Source organism: Hoplias malabaricus, chromosome 8 (genome assembly GCF_029633855.1).
Source record: "Hoplias malabaricus isolate fHopMal1 chromosome 8, fHopMal1.hap1, whole genome shotgun sequence".
NCBI lineage: Eukaryota > Metazoa > Chordata > Actinopteri > Characiformes > Erythrinidae > Hoplias > Hoplias malabaricus.
This window is the reverse complement of record NC_089807.1, coordinates 30896545-30914844: the sequence shown is the minus strand read 5'-3', so window position 1 is coordinate 30914844 and position 18300 is coordinate 30896545. Positions and strand designations below refer to the sequence as shown.

Sequence of the window (18300 nt, the reverse complement as noted above, 5' to 3'; positions counted from 1 at the left end):
CACATGTGACCAGTTATGTGTGTTTCACTCTTGTTTGTCTCTCCTTCCCACTCCCCCTCTCTCTCTCCCTCTCTCTCTCTCTCTCAGCTTTTCATTCTTTTGTCTGTTTGCCCCTTTCTTTGTGCATGGTATCTCACTCTTCCTCTTACTTTCCGCTTCCCCAACCTGTAACAGACAGGATATGTGAGGTTCTGTCTGCTCATGTCTTCTTTGTGTATTTTATTTTAGGTTCCACAACTTCCTCTTCAACACTCCAGAATGAGGCAGAGCTGGGCGACGATGATGTATTCACAGTAAGCTCCTTTTTATCTCTCAGAGGAAACACTTGCCACTTTGCCACTTTGCCAGTTGCAGTTTGTGAGGACATTGTTTGTCCTTTGCATATCGAACATAATTCAGTAAAACCGTGAATGCAGATGGCATTTTGATTTATTTATATAAAGAGTCGTATTTTAGTTTGGGCCATAGGATGATGTTTATTGTTATTGTGAGAAATTATACCACATTACTTGCACATGCTTTTACCAGCCTATTTAGGAACCTACTCATTAGTACTGTGACACATTTCCTTTTCACAAAATGTTGGTTATTCAAAGCTGTTCAGATTTGCTGCTCAATCCTTCATCAGTTTGTTCAAACACACCATCTCTGGAGTTACCAGACTCCATAATTTCTCAGTCATCACAGATATTAGACAGGACTGTGTAAAATACATGAAAGTTCATATATCACAAGTGGTAGGTTTGTGTTAGTAGCTGTTTCAACAGAAACCTAAACACTGGAATTAACTGGCATCTTCTGAGCAGACTGAGCCATATTCAGGCATCATTACAGTAAGTTGGACATACAGTTAAATTAACAGACTCCAGTAATATTTAGACCAGAACATCTCAGTAGGTGGAATCCGGTCTGGACCTAAATGCAATTAATAATGGACCAATACAAAATCTTCTTTCAATTTTTCAAATTTGCTTAGCAAATTGAAACAGGGATAGTATCATGTCTTTATGCTAAAATGCTGCCTTCATATGCTTTGTACAAGAAAGTTTGACAGTGAAAACTGTTTGTTAAACAGTGAATGGACTGAAAGATGCATTTTCACATATGAACTTGATCTTATACTATGGAGAATCAGGTCCAGGCATTTTTCAGAGGTGCCCTGAAACATGTAAAGTACAGCCAGAGATTTTCTGAGTCAGACAAATTCTCACAAAGTGAAATGTTCAGCATGGTTTAGGCATGGAGCTGCGTATGTGTAGTGTGTGCAGGAGGCACAGCATGAATTCACTGAAATTTCTCCAGAAAGTTACCTGCTTCACAATAAGGGAAAAATAGTTCATGATTTTTAAGACAGTAATAAACCTTAAAGTAAATGTAATGTCATAAAAAATCATTAAGTAAAGATAATAAACATGAACTAGCGTTAAAGGAACACTGTGTTATATTTGGTATTTTAGTTCTACTTGTTCATTCTTCATTCATTCATTGTCTGTAACCGCTTATCCAGTTCAGGGTCTCAGTGGGTCCTCTGGGGGGAGGGAGAGGGTTGTTTCCTACCCTCCTGCAAAAGTTACATAGTGCAGTGTCTGCAGTGCTGAGCCTGGAGGAGCAACATCAGAGGCTCTATTCTCTGTATTATCACTCAGTGAAACATCACAGAGATTTTGAAGCTGTAATGTTAAGGTAAAAATATTACATAGCATTCCTTTAGGATTTTATACAACCCAAAAAGGAGCTAGTTCTTGTTTCTGTCATTAATTAATGATTTTTTACCTTTTATTGTCTAGTCATTTAACACTTCCTTAAGTACCATCGATTAATGTACTCTTATCGTAAAATGCTACCTCCAGAGTTTGTACTAGGGGGCTAGCAGAATAAAGTATATAATGTCTGTTACAAATGATCAGACATTTGCGTTCCACGTACAGCTCATCTGGGTAATGTCTACAACGTGTTAAGTAGCAGTCGTAATTGAACACTTCACCTCTGCAGAATGCCTATACCTCATTTGTTGTTTTTGTAGCTTTACTCCACTCTTTTTTTACACTCTTCACAGTTGTCTTCATATGTTTCAAACACATTAAAATGTCTTCTTTAGGTGAAATGGAGAGATTGAAAAGCCTTGACAGGCCTAAATGTCTTTAAACATATATCACACGATTTCCTTATCCCAGCTGTTTTTCCTGTGTTTTATTTTCTGTGTGTGTGTGTGTGTGTGTGTGTATGTGTGTGTGTCTGTGTGCGCGTAAAGCATCCCAGAGAAGGCCGGGTCCTTGTGATATTTTTACCCTGCAGAGGCTGCAGTCAGAGAGACGGCCCTTTGTTTCATTGGAGATGGTGGAAGTGATAACGGGATACAGGGCAGTTTTCCTGTAGCCTTCTGACGTCCTCCACTCTCTTTCTCTCTCTCCCTCTCTCGGTCTCTCTCTCTCTCCCTCCCTCTCTTTTCCGTTCTCTTTTTCGGTTCTAGTCACGGGAGACGAGGAGCAGCAGGCAGGGTCAGGAGGTGACTTCCTGCACCCCTCAGTAAAACTATCATTAGCAGCTGCTTCCTAGCTAACTGCCATCCTGATTTACTGCTGCCCAGGGCAGGGGGATGGGCAGGGTTGGTGAGGGGGTGGGGGGTGGGGGGTTATGTGTGCGTGGCTGTGTGTGTGTTGAGGGGGGAGGGGTGATGTGCAGGGGAAACCTCATGGCTCCTCTTCCCCTTGCTGTCTGTCTCACTTTCTGGCCAAAAAGCATCGCATGCTAATCCAGGCATCCTGAGATCCACAGGAAACTCAAGTCAGTGTCTTGTTTTTTTGTTTTTTTATTACTGAATTTATGTGCTCTTGAATCAGTCTTGATTCAAACAGTTAGTTTATATATATATATATATATATATATATATATATATATATATATATATATATATATATTCACTTGATTTTCAGTTTTGTATCACTTTTATTAAGTCACAGTTATTAAGTCCCAGTGTTGACATATCACATGCTTTTGCAGCACAAATAAGCCATGCAGAACCCCCATGTCGATCTGCAACCAGTGCAGTTGATGGAGGCCCAGGGCTGCCATTGATGACCTTTCCAAATATTGCTTGTGGGAGGCAAGTGGCCGTAGACAGCAGAATTGCTGTTCCGGATTTACAGCTTCAGAAGATTCTGCAGGAGGGGGGTGAGCTGTTGCTGCTGCTCTGCTGCTGCTGCTGCTACAGCTACAGCCTGGGTGTACATTCCTCCCAAATTATTCCTCCTGAACTAACCTATACTTAACCCTAGACTATTTTAGTCCATTCAGAACAGGGCAGAGGAGTCATTCAGAGACTGCTGCTGAACCACGTCCATTTAACTGGGTGTGTCACTTAAATATACTTACACACACACACACACACACACACACACACATAGAAATAGTAAGAAGACAGGCCTCATGCTAGAACAAGAATGGCCTCAAGAACTGGCCATGTACTATAGTTCCTGGAAAAGAAAAAGGTAAAAAAAACATTTCTTTTCCAGTTAAGAAGTAAATAAGAGTACCATTGCATTATGAAATACAGCTTTTAATTGAAAATGTGTCCCTTTCTTCTCTACAGTACCCTGTAACCTGTCCTAGGCTTAGCTTGGGCAGGGCTCTGCACACATGACTCTGAAGGATCTGTTTCATCAGCCATAGTATTGTGCTGTCATGCAGATGAGAGACAGAGAAAGAAAAAGAAGCTCAGCTCTAAATGAGTCACTATCAATGCATTCAGTGGTAGAGCAGGCCAATCCACCTCACATACTGTTTACAATCTTTACCTCCCTCCTTTAAATATGTGTGATAGTTCAGCCCTGTAGATTTAACACTCTACACTTACAGCCGGTACTCATAGATGTTTGTAGCATGGTGGATTAGACATTGTTTTGAGTGATCTTGTGTCATTAGATGCTGGCTGGGGGCATGTTTTGAACTGAAGACATGATAAAAATACTTCTTCATAAACAGTTCCTGATAATTTTGCAAACACCATTTTCTCCTTATTCCAAATACAGTTATGTAGCCAAGAAATGTTTGGTTCATGATTTTATTTATGTGTGAGGTTAGTATGTTGTAAATAATATATTCTATCATTTTCCTTTCTTTCATTTTTTTTCTGTTTTTCTTTTCTTTTTCTTGTTATATTTTTAGATTTGTTATTATCTTAGCTGGAACAGCAGAATGCATATTTCACTGTTCAGTGGTGCAGTGAGTTACTGCACATATAACACTAAGTTTAATGAATCTTGAATCTTAACTCTTCTAACCATATATGGATTTGTTTGGGCCCCTAATGGTGCCACTGTCTACAAATTGTCCCTATCACAGAGAATTATGTGTTCAGTCTCTGGTGATGCCACAGCCATCATTGATTGGGAAGCTTAGAGAGCACAATTGACCTTGGATTCTCCTGGTAGGTTGGATGACCCTCTCTCATTCAGTTTAGTGCCAGTTTCTGTTACCTGATGAAGCAGAATTGGCAGTTATTGTTATCCTATAAGTGTGTTAAGCTATCCAGTTACACTGGGAGCAGTTTGAGAAGAGTTTCACATGTTTCAGAAATATAGATAGAATGTCATCTTCCCATTGGTATCAATGTATACTGGAGGGAAGGCAAGCTAATATTTAACAGTGTTTAACATTGGAGTAAATTAAAATTCTACAGAAAGTAAAAACTAATTCTGCAAAACGTTTTGCAATTTTTGCAACTTCAGTAGTGCTTAAGAACCTGTAAATGTTGAATCAAATTGTGTGTGGGCCATATATTTGAGTTCCACGGCTGCACACACTGAGCGATTCAGGTTGAGCCGGTAAACACACTTGACTGTTTGAGAAAAAGGCTGTACCTCTCAGTCTGGCTGCCTGTCAACTGGGGAAAGAGGAGGGAGGGGGTGATTGACAACTTCCTGTGCTGCAGCAGAGCCCAAGTGAAGGAAAGGCCTCACTGTATATGAAGCTCATGGCCAGGGCCCTGGAGGACACGTAGAGGAAGTGGGATAGGAAGGACTAACAGTGCTGAGGAGAGGGAGAAAAAAGAGAGTAGGAAGGGGAAAAAAGGAAAACGAATAAGTGCTTCTTTATGTGTGTTCCTTCATTTCTTATATCTTGCTTGTTGGGTACATTTGGTCGTTTGTGTTTCGGGCGCCAGCTGCAGGACAGATCTCAGGGCCTATTTATGAACTTTTCTTGTGTTATTGCATATTATTGTCATGTGTATTGCTAGACTTATCATTGAACCCTTTGTAAGGGGTGTTATGTTAACAAGAAATGGGAATTTTCTCTCTCTCTCTCTCTCTCTCTCTCTCTCTCTCTCTCTCTCTCTCTGTCATTAGCATAAAATGATAAAGTACGATATCTACAAATGAGTGGGTGTGTGTACATATATATACATAGAGTACTGCAGAAGTATGCAGAGGTCTTAGTCACCTAAGATAAATATATATTTAAACTAATGCCTTCTCAGTAAGTGTGTTGCTTGTATAAAGTTATATATAATCACAGTAAATTCAAAAACTATAATAATAATAATAATAATATAAAACAAAAAATAAATATTAGATTTCTTTTCTATAAAGTAGTAGGTGTGAGTGATTTTGAAGAACAATGTTTTGTTCAGATTCTCCTTGATCGCATGAATTTGTTTAATCAACAGCACACATTATTTAAAATAATTATTTATTAAATGCTAAAACTAGGTATTGGATGATAGCCTCAAACAATACGGACTGCCACGAGGAGAGATTTGGAAAAAGTTAAACTGATACATTCACACAGAATATCACACACTGGAATAATGTTATTTCATTTTATTCTAATGTTGGGCATTATTTGTTGTTTGTTTGTATTTTTTAGCAAAAAAACACTTACTGCTCAGATAAATAGCTTTTTAAATCTCATAATCTCATAAAGCTTTAGCCACATAGCATAAAAAGGCATACGCTTTCATTTTATGCTATGTGGCTAAGGCTTTTCATAAGGTCTGCTTTTGCCACACTCAGTCCAACCCCCCCCTCATACACACACACACACACCTCCCCATGTCTTTTGGGGTCATGTAATGTCCCATGAAGTTTAACCCAGTTTGATGTGGTATTGTTCAGGCTGGTCTGATTTGGATTGGTCTGGTATGGTTTGGTGCCTGGGGGGTGACTGGGCCAGTCTAACTTAATAAAGGGGACCCATTTGTGAAATTGCCCAAAAGACTCCAGTTCCCCTTAAAAACGTCAATGCACTAGCTGCTCTCTCTCTCTCTCTCTCTCTCTCTCTCTCTCTCTCTCTCCCCCCCCACTCATTATCTCTGCCCTCCCCCAGTGTGCCACTGATTGTGAGTCATTAAGCAGGCTGTATTTGCTGGGCTTGCTATGAAGGTATGCCTTTGAATCAGAGTCAGGCCACATGTGCCTTTCAAGTCTCTCTTTATCTCTACCACACAACTAAGTTTAGAGCCCTTTGATAAGATGACTGATTTTAAGAGTGTTGGTGCTTTTTGTAAAATTTGCTGCGTTTGCTTGCTCTCTCTCTCTCTCTCTCTCTCTCCCCCCTCTATTTCCCTTCTTTTCATTCCCACTCAGTTCTCCTTACTATTCTCTCCCTCTTGGGCCAGCACACTTGGCCCCAGCGCTTTGGGCCTGCCGTGTAAACATTCAAAACGGGTCTGTGTTTTTAATTATCTCCAGCAGGCCTGGTCCAGCTTTCCTCCTAAACATATTTTTAAATCATGTTGGCTTGGGCTCTTGGCAGCACTGTGAGGGACGCCTGTATTATTTTTGGCTGACAGTTCTGAGGGTTTTGTATGAACACGAAGTGTAAGTGCCCGACCTGCCCGGGTCGCACCATGCTGGGGTTGGAGCCTGCAGAGAGTGAGCCTAGCTTGGGCCACTGTCCTGGGACTACTCTTCAGCCTGCCCTGCTGCTGCTCAGCCTCAACTCACACATGGGAAGCTGTAAAAGCTCAGTTTGACGGGCACTTTCTCCCCCATTTTGGGAGGTGCATTAATTGGTCTATGAAGTCGGTGACAGTGACATTGCAAATATTCTGACTTAGATTTTTGCTGATGTATTATTTGCTTTAATGCTAAACATTCTCTAGTCCTCTGCTATGTTCATAGGGATCTGTCGCATGTGGTAGGGGCATAATGGCTTCTGTTGTTTCTCTGCAATGTAAGAAATCACTTGTTGAACAGGTAGAACTTTGAATGATGGTGGCAAATAATCGAAAATTGGCAGGCATTTATTGGTTAGTGGAATCTCTGAGTGGATTTGAAATGGGCAACATTTACACGTCAATGAATGGCAGCTCATAAATATGTTCAGGGCTTTCGAAATCTTTGTGTCTAACAATTCTTTGATTAATCACATTTACTCAAATCACAGGCACATTCTGAAGATGCTGAAGCCTGTGTAATATTTCCATGTAAAGCACATCACTCTGCAAGCACTAAATCATTATTGAAATATAAAGTAAATGTGTGACATTTGAGCATGTTAAGGGTCTTTTCTTAGGTTTGAAGTATGTGTTGAGGCAGCTCTACTCGTTTGATCTACTCGTTGTAGGCTTTTGCCTAATGATGTGAACACTGAATGAAGGTCAAGTGTACACTGTCATACATTGCTAATTATATACAGAGCTATATGTGTCATTAAAATGTTAGATAAAACATGGGATGTAAATATGTATTCAGTTATATATTATATTAGAAAGAAATTGCATTTTCACTAGCGGTGTCAAACCTTTGGACCCCAGTCAATGTATTGTGTGTGTATGTGTGTCTAGCTGTACACTCCACCTGGCAGGTGGTGGCTTAAGAGGGAAGCAGTGCAGCCAAAAGGAAGCAGCACTTTCAGCCACTAATCACTGAAGCCATGTCCTATCCGGCCAGGCTGTCTGTCCGCTCAGCCCACCTCCACAGGGAGCTGGCTGTCTGCACGGCTCTTATGTTTTGTGTCTAGCAAGTGCGCCAAAGTTTTCATTGGAGTGCAGCCTGGGAGAGAAAGGCTGCGTTTTCTGCTCACATGAACGAGAGAGAGAGAGAGAGAGAGAGAGAGAGAGAGAATGAATGAAAGTGCCAGAAAGCACGGCCCATCTCCATTGACTCTCAGACAGGCTGAAACAGAACAGTTTTCAGGGTCGCTGCTCGACTCCTACCTGGCAGAGAAAATGGCTGGCACAGAGCTGTGAAAAAGACTTATTTCCCTTCTGCCTGATTATACATCAGAAAAAAGAGATAAAGCATAATAAAAACAGATTAACAGAATATTTTACAAAAGCCTCAATAACTATTATGTTTTTAACAGTAGATGCTGTTTCCACTCTTCGACTTCCATTTTCTTTGGAAGAGTTGCTTTCAGTTTACCAAAGAAACTTAGACAGTGACTATTATCACTGCCTAAGTTCACTCTTAGAAGTTGGCTGTGTGTTCTGACTCGTACCAGCTCTGGTAGGTTTAGGGTCATCTGAAAAGTGGCTGATGGACTATACAGTACCATACTGAAAACTCTAGTTCATTCATTCATTATCTGTAACCGCTTATCCAGTTCAGGGTCGTGGTAGTTCCGGAGCCTAACTGGAATCATTGGGCACAAAGCAGAAACACACGCAGTCCTTTGCAGGACGATACACACTCACACATTCACTCACACACTTACACCTATAGAGTCACCTATCCACTTACAAACATGTGTTTTTGGACCGTGGGAGGAAACCAGAGCACCCGGAGGAAACCCATGCAGACACAGGGAAAACACACCAAACTCCTCACAGACACTCACCCAGAGCAGGGTTCGAACACATGACCCCATGTCCCTGGAGCTGTGTGAGAGCGATACTACCTGCTGCACCGCCATGTGACCCAACTCTGTATGTTAATTATGTAGACAAATTCAGAGTAATGCCAGTGTCAATGCCAATACTGACCCAGGGTATTATTATGGTTTTATTGCTATTAGATGGACATAGAATACTAGAACAATTTTTGTAACTTGACCAATGAAACTTTACCAAAATATGCCTGTTTAGTAACTTTTTACTTTATGATACACATTTTTTAATTATCATTACTTGAATTAGTGTTAAAGGCACTTCTTTTATTTCTATAGGAACAGAATGGCCTATAGTGAGTTCATGCATTTTAACCAAGGAGTTACTCCATCGCTCTCTGCTGAATGATGATGTCATGGATGAGTGCTTTGGGTTTTCTGTGTGATGGCCAAGAAACTGGTTTCATTTAGAGGCTCTCTAATAACAGGGAAACTTCAGAGAGGTTTTTACAAATCCTGTAGCCTGGGGGCTTTTTTTTCAATTTCATACTGAAGTTTCACTACACTGATGTGTGTGTGTGTGTGTGTGTGTGTGTGTGTGTGTGTGTGTGTAGCTACAAATCAGTGCCAGTAGCCCATGAGATCATGGAAAGCTGCACTTACTCAGCAGAGCACCTGTTTGCTGAGTCTTTTTATCTTGTCTTGAACACTGGACCACACATCATACATCTTCACCTTCCTTTCCTTTTCTTTTCCTCTGACAGCAGATCTTTTGCTTTGATTGTAGACCCTTATATTATAGTTATGGATTTGATTGGGTTTGATTTTTCTTTCTCTTTTTTGTCACAGACCGCCACTGATAGCTCATCCAATTCCTCTCAGAAGAAGGAGCAGGTCATACAGCCTCTGGCCACCACCACATTCTATGAGCCACACCGCCATCACTGCATCCTGGGGCACTTTCACGAGCCATACAGGACATCAGAACGCTACTTTCTGGACCAGGTGTGTAACATATGACTCAGAGAACATATACAAACAACCCCAATTCCAATGAAGTTGTGTAAAACATAAAGAAAACAAAATACGATTGCAAATTCTTTTCAACCTATATTCAGTTGAATACACTACAAAGACAAGATATTTCATGTTCAAACAGATAAACTTTATTGTTATTCACTAATTTTGAATTTGAGGCCTGCAACACGTTCCAGAAACGTTGGGATAGAGGCATGTTTACAATCACCTTTCCTTTTAACAACACTCAAATTTTTCTTGTGACAATTGCAAGGTAATATTCTTACATAGCAGTTAAAACTGACAATTATGAACCGAACAGAATATCCAGGAGAGAAGCATATACAAAATTACAGTTATTTATATTACTATTATCATATATACACACAGTAACACAACACAAAGCACTTAAGAATTTTCTCATCAGTGCTTCATTAAGAAAGATAGATGACTTGATACGAAGGCATGCCTCTAGCACAAAAGAGGACAGCCCTGTGCTGATGGAAACAGAGAGTTTTCTTAATGGAAGCCAAAGACATGTGTAACACATGAAAGGGATCATTCAGAATATCATTTACAATTTTAATAGTCTGTCTGTGTTTATTTCAATATCCAGCTTATCAACAAAACACTATGTACCATGTTCTTTCATAACACAAGTAACTCCTGATGTTCACCCTCATTGCTTGTCGTTTCTTGTCCAGGCTGTGCCCAAGTTCCCGCGCCATGTCAGTTTCCTGGATGAGGAAGAGGAGATTGTGCGTATTAACCCTCGCGAGCGCGCCTGGCTGACAGGCTATGAGGACTACCGGCACGCGGCTGCTCGCGACCGTTTCATCCAGGCCGAGGATACGGACTCATACGTGCATTTTGCCAAGAGTGAGCCGCCGTCCAAACACGACTACAATTACCCATACACACCCAGCAACACAGACCCGGCCCACAAAAGCTTGAGAGGAGGCTCAGAGGGCACAGTGGTGGCCACACAGCCAGTTTCCTTCAAACCCAAGGGCAAGCGGCGGAAAGAGGATGGTGAGCGCTCACGCTGTGTCTACTGCCGGGACATGTTCAATCACGAAGAGAACCGGCGCGGCCAGTGCCATGACGCTCCTGACCCCATTCGGACCTGTGTTCACCGGGTCAGCTTCATGTGGTGCGCCGATAGTCTGCTCTACCATTGCATGTCGGACCCTGAGGGTGACTACTCAGACCCCTGCTCGTGTGACACGGGCGACGAGCGCTTCTGCCTGCGCTGGCTGGCCCTGCTGGGCCTCTCGCTACTGGCGCCGTGCCTCTGCTGCTACCCACCACTGCATGCCTGCCACCGCTGCGGAGTGGCCTGCGGCTGCTGCGGTGGCAAGCACAAGGCTGTAGGGTAGCCCCCCTGCCTACAACAAAACCCCAAAAATTATGTGTGAGACACGCAGGCATATGTATATGCTATGGATGGACATTCCAACCACTTTTGCTGTTTGAACATTCGGATTTTTAAATTAATAGTCAGGGACATTGGAGTTGGGGGTGCTGAAAATCTAAGCAACCTATATGTTTTATTTTTTTACACATGAAAAGTTGATGGTCCATTATTAAGTCCTCTTTCATTTCGATCAGATAAAAAAATGATCTGGCCTGGAACATCACTGACAGACTTCACAGGCCACTGGAGAATATAAACTATCAAAATAAGACATAAAATATAATTCCAAACTGCACTCTACACCTATGTACAAAATACTTTCTCTTATTTTCTCATAGTAAAACAAACCTAAGGTCTGGGTGCATCCTCTCAGCACCCTTACTTCCCATGTACCTGTGAATAGTTTTTGAATATTCTATTGAAAATACGCTTTATATTATTACAAATAAAAACAACACGTATTATATTAGTACTGAAAGAAACATGCCCATCCTTAGTACATACATCCTATGGGACATCGGTATGGAGGGAGCCGGAGGAGGAAACATATGTGTAGGGGCTTCTTGGGGCTTTTTCGATTCTTCTTTTAAATTCAGTCTAAGCCCTATTACAGATTGACTATAAGAAGAAAATATGGTGCATTAAACTGGCTTGAAAATTGGTTTCATGACACACACAAGTGTGTGTGTGTGTGTGTTTGTGTGTATGATTGTCTGTGAGAGTGGGTTTGTATGTGTGATTTTGTGTATGTCCCCTTCTTTTCTCTTCTGGTTAATTGTCTTCAATTTCTTGTGAAAGAAATGGCTCTTTTTCAGGTGGCCCTTTGGAGCCCACTTGTCATGCATTACTTATGCAGGTACTTTATATTTTTACACTGATTACTTGTTTTGAGAACTTGAATTGTTTGTAATGTTCTGTGTGCTTGGACTTGAGAATCAGTTCATTTCTGGGGTTTGTTCTAGGTTTTGCCATGGCCAGCAAAGTGAGGAGTCTCTAGATGGAAGAGTGTAATCTGTCTGATGCCCTCTAAACATACAGAACAATAACATTGAGATTAGCCTGAGACACTAAACCTGTAGTGAGGTTAACAGTGTGCTTGAGTGGTCTGTGTGTGTGCCTGTGTGTGTGTGTATGTGTGTGTGTGTGTGTGTGTGCGTGTGTGCGTGTGTGCATGTGTGTGAGCTCGCTGAAGCTTGCGTGTGCATTGTAAAGGAACAAGAACATTGTATCACAGCATAGTATTGTTATTGTATTTAAGCCAAATTTCCATAAGCTGCATTGTGAGTATATGTAAATACTGTATACTCATGTATATGTTTTAAATTGATTATATCCACAGCAACATTTGTTCTTCAGACAATGGACATTTTCCTTTCTGTTGTTGATAGATGAGGAGCTCTTTTGAATCTTCATGATTGATATCCAAAGATTTTTTTTTCTGTTATATTTATTTTCTCAGTCAATCGAATCACCAGCCAAAGGGAGTAGGAAATGAAGATGCATAATTTGGCCTTTGCTGTAGAAACCTGAGTCATATGAGAGAGGAGAAGGACCTCCAGCTGGAACCATGTATATTTCCGTCAAAATACATTTAGTGGGGAAAGCGCAAAATTAGTGTATGCTTTCCCTTCTCTAACAGGTGACATATAACACTTAAAGGAGTGGAAGACATTTTCTGTTTTCTCCTCAAATTATCAGAGCTGGTCCTGTTCTTTAGGAAACCAAAAAAAAATATATATATATATACATATATATTTGGTTTTTTTTTTTTTTAAAGAGAGCAAGAGAGAGAATCTGTTGGAAACTAAAATAAGAATTTTGCCTGTAAGGTGCTTAATAGAGGGCCGTTTGCCAAAACTGATCTCCAGTTTCTTCATCACTATAATATTACTCAAAGCCTTAATTTTGATGGGAATGAACAGACAGAAAGTCTCCAGTAAATGCTTCTGCGTGCAGCATGGAGTTCGTGAACACATAGTATTCACTCATAAGTCAAACGCATGTCCCTCTGCGTTTCTTTTAAATAATAAAGAGAAAGTGATGAATATTTTTCTAATTTATTATAAATGAAGACTCCCGTTAAGATGAGCCTTTTTTTAATCAAGAGAATGTGTTTAAAACATAGAAGGAGATAGTAGGGGAAAAACAGCATCGTACAATCGGTAAGGCAGCTGTGGTACGTGTGTGTAGTCTGTCTCTGACACTCGGACCCCTCTGCCCCATTAGTGACACTGCAGTCATCCAGTAAGCTTCCCTACCACTGGGCTAGGTTTATGTCAGGTTATGTCAATCACCCAACCATAAAATACTTCTTGGTTAGCTAGTAGAGTTATGTGCATGATTCCCTGTCCATGAATGTACAGTACATGGGTGTAACATCTGTGCTTAATACATAGTGTTCAGCCTGCACATTGGAACCCAAATCCACTTCAGAAATGTGCTGACAGAGATTTCTTTACAGCGCTGTTTTAAAGACATGGCCACAAATTTATACTACATAAAGCCAAACAACCTGCCCATCAAAAAATTTTAGTACAAATGTGATCCCGTTTTGTTTGATAATAGTATTAGCTCCACATAACTCAAACTGTTTTTTTCAGGAGCACAGTGTTAGTGTCTGTGACAGTGTGAATTAATTACAAAAAAAACTACATATCTTATCCCCTTGTAATGATCTCAGGACCAGGAGCGTCACTAGGCCTGTTTTAGGGCCCCCCTAAAAATATATGCTTCATTTAAATCATCAATTATTTTCTCATTATTCTTCATTTTGGTGCCGCCAGGTATCCAAACTCATGCTAAATTAATAGAAGGGCACAAAAACCTGGAGTAGGCTTTGGGCTGCACCTGAATGCTGCCATTGCCTCATCAGGTGCTGTTCTACCACAGCAAGTTACACTCATCCCCGAGGGAGAGAGATAAACTCCAGCAAAACTGTTAGAACATATTGTCACTGTCCAATTAAAAGCATGTATCTCCCAAAATAGCAACTTTACAGGAGAAGGGAAAAAGCTTTTTAACATTTAATGGAGGTAAATGTAAAATGGTCCATTCTTCATACAAATTTCCCACAGTGTGAAGGACAACTGTTTTCAAAAGTTGTAATAGACTAAAAATCCACAAAAATGGAGATACGTGTTTTTAATTGTGCAGCAAAGTGGAGATACGTGTTTTTAATTGTGCAGCAAAGTCAGGCTACTTGAATGTGTGATAGGCTTGAAAAAAATCTCATCTTCATGCTAGATTATCATTAGATTAGCACAGGATACTAACGTTACCTAGAAAGCAAATGAAACGTGGTTTCTGCATTCAACAATGCTAATGAGCATTATTAATTAGCCAGTGGTGAAGACCTGAAGTTAACAAAATGTTTTAAACACAGTTTGCAGAGTCATATATTAAAGATGGCAGTGTTTATGGCCGGTGTAAGTTGGCGACTTTTTAAGTCAATTATATGCCAGTTTTTACCATTTTCATCATTTATAAAAGCCAATTATATAAAGACAACTTTTACCCAAGACCCTCAATGCAAACGTACTGCCCGCATTCATAAACTGCTAGTGACGCCCCTGTTCAGCACTCATCAGCACATCGACTTTTCAGGGGTTTCAACTACCTTTACTGCCAAATCAATTTCAACGTGTATTTAACTGTACTGTGGACATGAAAACTGCTTTTTATTTAGATTATTGAAAACTGCTTATCTTACCAAGGAAGACACTTGAATCAGAACAGAAACATGAAGTTAAATACTGCAGAATGTGCAGTTTTTAAAATATCATTGTAACATTTGTCCTTCACATTTTGTGGAACTTTGACCATGAATGGGTCAGTGCAAATGCTCCTGATTTACACTGAAATCGTGTATAGGAATTTAAAGAGGTTTCTTTTTTCTCCTGTAAAATTAATGTTATGGAGGTACAAAGAGTTGTTCCAACCATGACAATAGGTATTAGTAAATATCTGTTTGATGTAAACACAACAATTTGCAGGTATTTTAAAAATTAACATTAAAACTATTACGATTATTTTTTATGTGGGACATTTCAGCACAAGACAGGATGTCCTCACATTTTGATGGGCAGTGTGTGCATGCTCTGCTGTGTTTGAGCACAGAAGATAAAGGGTCTCTGTTAGTGTGTGTCTGAGGTGATGGAGGAGATTTGCCCGCAGTACTTTGCAGAGGTGTCACCTGTCAATGCGCCATTCGTTCACCACACGTCCTTCCTGTCCCTGTCAGCTTCTGCAATAACGGCATCACCCTCTTCACCAAGAGCCCGGTTTACCTGTGCTTAGAAAACAACAAAAAAGTGGAAAGTTAACCAAAAGCATTCTGTCTGTATGTCTGTCTTGGTGCAGCATCTTGCTACTACACACATATTACCTGTTTAAAAAAGTGCCTGAAGCATATTGTTAATCTATCTCCTTGTATACTAAATACAAACAAACAAAAAAATTAAATAAACCCTACTGTATTGATTAGTTTTGTTTTTTACAATAAGAATTTTTACCTCTGTAAAAAGAAAAAAATCTATATCAAGTGTATGATGTACATTTTTATTTCTATTTTTTTTAATCGTTTCTAACATGTATGATCGATGTAGCTCTTGCTTTGAAGAAAGGATGGTAAGAAAGTACTTTGTAAATACTGGTAGATCATATCAGAACTACCAGAATTGTGGCCTGGCCAGTAAGTAGTTCTACATGTGTGTCCTAGCTCCCAATAAAATACAAAAAACTAAAAACAGGAGAAACCCAAGCGGGCCTGAGTTCATGCTGTGTCCTTAGAGTTGTTTGTAGATTTATTTACATGCAAACTGGCGATATGTCTTCATATAAACTGAATTTGGTGACATGTTGAAGAACATTAAAGGAGTAATTTGGTCCCAAAAAAAGTTGGAATAAAATTACATTTTAAAGAAATAATCCAACAGAGTTTCACCTTTAACCCAAATGTACTTTATCGGGCTGAAAATGTTTGGTGTCTAGTCCTGAATTTGATCATTACATTGGGCAAAATACTTAAGGCAGCTTATACCTCACTTGTTAGCATTATACAAACCACAAGCATAAGTCATAACTCGGAGTGTCATGTTAAATCATCTCAGTCTTGCTCATGTGGTTTCTGGCAATGTATGACATTCTGTTATCTGCACAAACTGACAGAAGCACAGACGAAATTCAGTGTTCAAGGCTGCTTCCTTCTGTCCATTGTCCCAGTACACAACTGAAAAAAACCCCGCCAAACACGACTGATCCACATGTAGGCTGGTCGGGTAGGACTACTCTTGGAGCAAAGGGGAAACTCTGTAACTTTAGTTATCCGCCAGATCATTCCTTTACCTCACTTTAACACCTTCAATAAAGTGTTAATCAATAAGTGGGTGGTGGGCATTGGGTGCTCTTGCCCTAAATGGGCCTCCTTACCTCAACCCAGCCATGTGAAAACCATAGAGGACGTTAAGCTGTTTCTTTCAGGATGTTTCTGGAAAAGCATATGGACGATCATGAGGGAAGGGGGAAAGTAACAAATGGGTGGGAGGGGGTTTGGGGGTCTGAATGGGGAGGAATGTCCCCAAAGGCTTGGCCTGCACTGCTGCTCAGTGACTGCAAATAGCATCAGACTCCACATGTGCAAACATTTAAGACGTATTTTCTCGTAATGAGGTCACTTTTTTCCTCCTTCTTCTCTTTCTTTAAAGGAAGGAAGCGATTCCTTACTTTTCTGAAAGCCTTTTTGCTTCCATCTCAGAAGAGTAAAGATATTTTTATACATTTGGGGGGCCATTTTCATTCAGCCGTTTACATGACACCTCTAAAATGGAGGCGCAAAAAAAGCATTTGTTAGAGCAGCGGTCTTCAAACTACGGCCCACTGCTTTAATTTGATCGGCCTCTGTAACTACATCAGCAAAGTATGCGGCCTGGCCAAGGGCATAGATTTGGGTAGAGACAGAATGGACATGTCTCTATACCAATCCAGCGACTACTGTCCCTCGCAATTGGGTGAAAATCACAATACAAAGGCCCCGTCGGTGTCTAGTCAATGTACTCCGTACAAACAGTTATAATTTCATTCTGTAGTCCGGGTCCCGCCTCCCGAACCCACTCCACTATCAGGATTGGCGTTTCTCCCTGACGTGTGAGAGGCTGTGGCTGAAAGGAGACAAAGTGCTGTAAACACGCCATTGATTGGGAGACGCCGTCCACATCGTGTCACGTATTAATTAAGGGACAGTGCCACCATCTACGAATAGTCCCAATATCTGCGCTTGTCAGCAAGAGGTTTTCCTGGTGCGCTCACACACGTGTACCGTAAAACTAAATTGCGATGCTACACAGTTACTTTACATTTTCGAAATAAACACCTTTAACTTTAAATCGTTTATGACATGGTATATAGTGTTTTCTTCTCTGGCTGCAGCCCTGCCCTCCGAAAGACTGAAAAGATTAATCAAAAGTTGTGAGGGCCCCTGTGTTTGAGCAAGTTTCCTGTTTGTATTTTTTTTATTTCCATGTACAATACTTTAAAGAAGCACATGTGAATGTGCCTTTTTACATTTTAAAGAACTACAGAAATTTCAAAATTTAAGGATCTACTTAGCTTTTGCTTTGAGTCCTGCAGCCAAAGCAAGAAACATGAGCCTGTCTTAGAACCTTATTTTTCCTGTTTATCAAAACCTTCAAATTACTCAAGCAGCTGATGAATGTTAAAAAAATGGTCAGACAGCCCAGTAACTCACCACGTTTTTTCCTTCTCTCTGACTACAATGCTTTGGAAAGACGCACATCAAGGCAAAGCTAAAGATGTTGCTTTGGCCCCAGATTTCCTGTCTAGTGGGTGTATGAGACAGCTGTCTGAGCTGCCTTCCTGTTTGCCTGTTTTGGCTGCTTCTCCACCTGTTGTTTACGTCCTGCAGCCGGTGCTGTGTTGATGGGAGGGGGGCGAGTGTCCTGCTGCACTGTCCGACTCCTTCAGGTCAGAGTTCACAGGCCATTGACTGAGCACATGGACCTCTTAACCTGCTGTGCTTCTCTCTGTTATGCAGAAGTTTCAACTTACAGCATCTGTGATATAGGCTCTAAAGCCCTTTATCT

At 40.6% G+C, this 18300-nt stretch overlaps 1 protein-coding gene across 1 annotated transcript in view; it reads left to right on the top strand.

The window, feature by feature from the left end:
* Positions 1–14367, top strand: part of spred2b (sprouty related EVH1 domain containing 2b) — a 37943-nt gene extending 23576 nt beyond the window's left edge. The window contains exons 4-6 of the mRNA XM_066679759.1: positions 229–293; positions 9619–9774; positions 10491–14367. Coding sequence (XP_066535856.1) covers positions 229–293; positions 9619–9774; positions 10491–11165 — 896 coding nt within the window. The 3' untranslated portion in view covers positions 11166–14367. The remainder of the gene's footprint in view (positions 1–228; positions 294–9618; positions 9775–10490) is intronic.
* Positions 14368–18300: the final 3933 nt, after the last annotated feature.